At 42.9% G+C, this 4,163-nt stretch overlaps 1 protein-coding gene across 1 annotated transcript; it reads left to right on the top strand.

The window, feature by feature from the left end:
- The first annotated feature begins 1,701 nt into the window (after positions 1 to 1,701).
- Positions 1,702 to 4,163, top strand: LOC138898230 (uncharacterized). The gene is made up of 4 exons (XM_070184278.1): positions 1,702 to 2,020; positions 2,592 to 2,992; positions 3,539 to 3,709; positions 4,065 to 4,163. Exons 1-4 carry the CDS (start codon positions 1,702 to 1,704, stop codon positions 4,161 to 4,163), a joined length of 990 nt encoding a protein of 329 aa, XP_070040379.1.

Here is a 4,163-nt window from a genome sequence, read left to right on the forward strand (position 1 = left end):
AACACCTAACACTTGCACTTTGCTTGAATGCTTGTTATATATTATTTCATAATGTATCATATAGTATCGTAGTTTGTTGTATTGTGTTGTATTGTTTTGATGACTATAACGTTTGGATATATTGTATAGTTTTCGCTCATTTTATAATATCATACAATAATAATTTGGAGGATAAGCTTACAATATTTTAAGAGTTATTATAAAAAGGATAAGATAAAATGTAAAATATAATTATTAAGGACAAAATGAAAAGGAAAAAATAGGGTAACGACATGACCACACCAAATAGGTCGTTACATAAAATAAAATATTTTATTGTTATATAACGACCGATTTAACAATACGATACAATAAAATTTAAGTAACAATCAAAATAAATATTGTATTTAAAATAACAATACAATACAATATAATAAGTAACAATGATCTAAACAAGCTGTTGCAGTACAACTTAGATTGAGTTAATTTATTTCCCCGAAATATTGAGTTTTCTCCCCCTTACATGGTTAATTCGAGGATGGAAAAGAAAATCCAATTAAAAGTCAACAAATGTCAAAAGACTATCGAAATAGAGCTCTTCCTGTTATTCCCTAAGTAATAATTTAGTGATTAAAATGTCACAATTCCTATTACAGTATCACGTATTCTAGTTTTTGTAATACCTTATTGTTTACCCGCGAAATTGGATAACAATTGAATTTATACGCGGTTTTAAGGATACGTGATATAACTTGATACAAAATAAGAAATCGGATTAATATTGAAATTAACGATAAGAAAAGTACATGCAAACCACACAAGTTGAACAATCCTGGCCTTGAAGGTTGATCACCCTCGGGTAAAAAATGCTACAATCGATGCCGGAACAGAGTAATGAGATAATAATAACTAGAAATGATATGTTTATTGCTTTGAGATGCGAGTTACAATATCTTTTATAAATAATCAGACCCCCTTTATATAGTAGGGGAGTCCTACTTTAGGTACAAATCTATATAAGGTAAAATATCTCATGATTTGCATTTAATTGGTTTCATTGATACGTGCCGAGATTCCCGCCATGATGTGCGACCGGTTACGGATTTGGCCTTCCGTTATTTTGGTTGGATGATGTTCTCTCGAGCTAATTCAGAGTCAGAGTCATTTCCGGGGTTACGGGCTCGATAGTCTTTAAAGGCGCGTGTTCTAACCTCGTACCTATGTTCGATGGAATACAGGGTCGATCTTCAATCTATTATGTTTCATCCCCGGTACGTCATGCAATAGGCGAGATCGCTTTCTACCGTATACAGATAGTCCCCTCATTTTTCGGAGAGTAAATGACGAGAAACGATATGAGCCTCAGATTCTCACTATACGAGCTTCCGATTCTCATTCTGATAAATGACGACAAATTCATGACGTAAGTGATAAGAATAGTTGAAACGTCATGTCGGTCCAGTCTTCGAGGCATTAAATGTGTGTCAGTTAACGGTTTGCCGCTTCGAATTATGAACCGTCGTTTGAGAAAACTATGAATACCCTTTTCATCCATTCAATAGAACTTTTACATTCAAACATTTGCGCTTGTGTTTTAAGAAAATTTCATCACTCTCATCTTCAAACTTCTTTCCTTCTGGTTTTCTGAAATCTTTCATATGTTATCTGCTAATTACACCTCCTCTTTTATCAGCACCCTCTTTTCTCCTCTATTTAGAAGCAATGGCAAAGACTTCAAAATCTGTTCCTCAAAAAGAAACTCCCTCTTCCTCGAAACCGACTGAGAATATTTTGCCTTTTGTCGCTGAGGAACCGACACCGGAACCCCTTCTAAAGATGTTCGTCCCTACCAGGTGTCTAACCAGAGTCGATTTCAAGGTTGAGCAAACCTCCTCGGTACCGGGCCGATGTGAACCGGTCTCGAGATACATATGTTCGGTCACCGATAGTGTTCTCGACAAGGTCAAGGATGACTGCAACTGGGTCAGTAAGCATGTAGTGGTTCCTATGCCCGATGAAGCAATCACCACCCACGTGGAGGGTTTTTTAAGTGTTTACACTTTTCCCTTTATATTGGGCCCTTTAGACCAGGTCATCATCGCCTTTTGTAAGAGGTACGAGGTGACCCTAGGCCAAATTCATCCCTCCTTCTAGAGGATAGTCATCCTCCTCCGCTTTTTTGTAAACAAGATTGAGGGGTGTCCCCTTCACCATCGATCGCCTCATGCGTCTGTACAGTACCTGACTCTATCGAGGGGAGCTAATAAAACTTGCCCGTCGGGCTAGTAAGGCCCCGTTCTTGAGCATCGACGAGGAATGGAACATGAAGCGTAAGTATAACCTTGCCTTTAAGATTTTGTTTATCATTTTTCTTTTGCCCTTCTTCTTATCGATTCTTTATGATGCATCTATTGCTCGGATGTCGGATGCAGTTCCTCGACTCAAGGAGTGGGTCGAGGGCATCTTGTCACAAAAACCCTATTCCAAGCTCGCATGGCGCGAACTTTCGAAGGGCGGTGGGAGGCCCGTGCTCACGGTGAGATTTCTCTACTGAGTGAATCAACAGTTAGTTTTCTTAGCTGCATTCGTTCTTACTTTTTCTTCCTTTATAGGTCTTCCCAAAGATGTTGAAATGAGTCCCCCATCCGGTGATGAAGACATACTCCCCGAACCATCTGTTCCGAGGCAGGATAAAGAGAAGAAGAGAAAAAGGGTTCCGAGTTCTCCAAACTCGGAGAAGAAAAAACCAAAAAGGAGGCTGGTGTGCAAATCCAAGGAAAGTGCCAGCGCCCGGGATGTCCCATCGGATTCGCTCAATCGACTGAGGGACGAGTCCGAAGAAGAAGAAGAAGCCTTCGAGCTGATGACCCACGTGAGAAGCGGTATCGAGTCGCCTCAAACCAGGGAGGGCGATGGAGAGGAAATAGTCGAGGCCTCCGAATTCGGGAGGGTCGAGCCCGTTTTGCCGCGAGCTAAGGAGGTCGATAGAGAGACAGTGGCCGATGCTTCTCAGGTAGAGGATAATGTACCGAAGGACGTCCTTGGGGTGATAGATCTTTCTAGGTTACCATCCTTCACCGTCTCGATGATAAACGAGGCCTAGATGCTGAAAAGGACACCCAAACGAGGGGCCTCAAGGGGCGGCGAATTCCTTCAACAACTTCTTCGATGGTATGGATTCTACCGCCTCAGAGGATATCACCGGGTTAGGTGACTTATTGGTGCCAAAGAAGATGTCATCTTCGGGAGCCAGCGGATCTTCTTCGAGTCCGAGATTGGTAAACCGGTTCCCAGCCCCAAGTGCAGATCCTGACCGGAAGCGGTCAGTCATCATATCCATACCGGAGGATGCCCGGGTTCTCTCCGCCCCCATGGGGATTTCTAGCTATATTCGATGCTTGGTGATCGAAGAGGATCAGGCCAAAATGGACGAGGTGGAGGCCCCTTATCTTTTCAATGAAGCTCAACAAGCATTGAGTCGGGGTAAATGCGAAAGCCTTTTTGTTATGTACTTAGATTAAATTGTGAACAATCATAACATTCTTCTTTGTGTTTGCAGGCCTCAGTGCTTCAGCATAAAACATTTCTCCGATATCGGAAAGAGTTAAACCAACACGAGGCTGAGACTCGGGATCTTACTGAGAAGAGGGATGCCTACAAGTTCCTTAGTGAGAAGTTCCAGGCCGAGTTAGAAGCGGCTCGGAAGGAGCATGCCGACCTGGTCGAGCAGGTAAGATGAGTATTTGAACTTAGTGACGACGATTCAGACACAGTGGCTAACGACACGAACCCGCAGGTTCAAAAGAGACTTGACCAGATTGAGCAGCTTCTGGCAGAAATGGACACGGTGAAAGCTGAGGCCGAAGAATGGAAGAAAAATATATACCGCCTGGCCTCGGAAAAAGGAGGCTTCCCGAGAACAACTGGCTTCGACTGAGGTCTAGCTCTGGGTTGCAAAAGAAAAGGCCTTGGTGCAGGCCAAAAAGATCGAGGAGCTCCAGTCTTAACTGAGCTCGGCGGTCTCCGGCCAAGAAAATCTAGCCAAGGAACTCGATGTGGCTAAGTCGGAGATTGCTGTGGTTAAGGCCAAGGCTGATGAGCGGGTGGACCAGCATAAGGCCGATGTCGAGGCGGCTCAGGACCAAGTGAGAAACTTGGTGGAGCATATGAAGTGGAAATCCTGA

The sequence above is a fragment of the Nicotiana tomentosiformis genome, chromosome 8, assembly GCF_000390325.3.
Source record: "Nicotiana tomentosiformis chromosome 8, ASM39032v3, whole genome shotgun sequence".
Taxonomy (NCBI): Eukaryota; Viridiplantae; Streptophyta; class Magnoliopsida; order Solanales; family Solanaceae; genus Nicotiana; species Nicotiana tomentosiformis.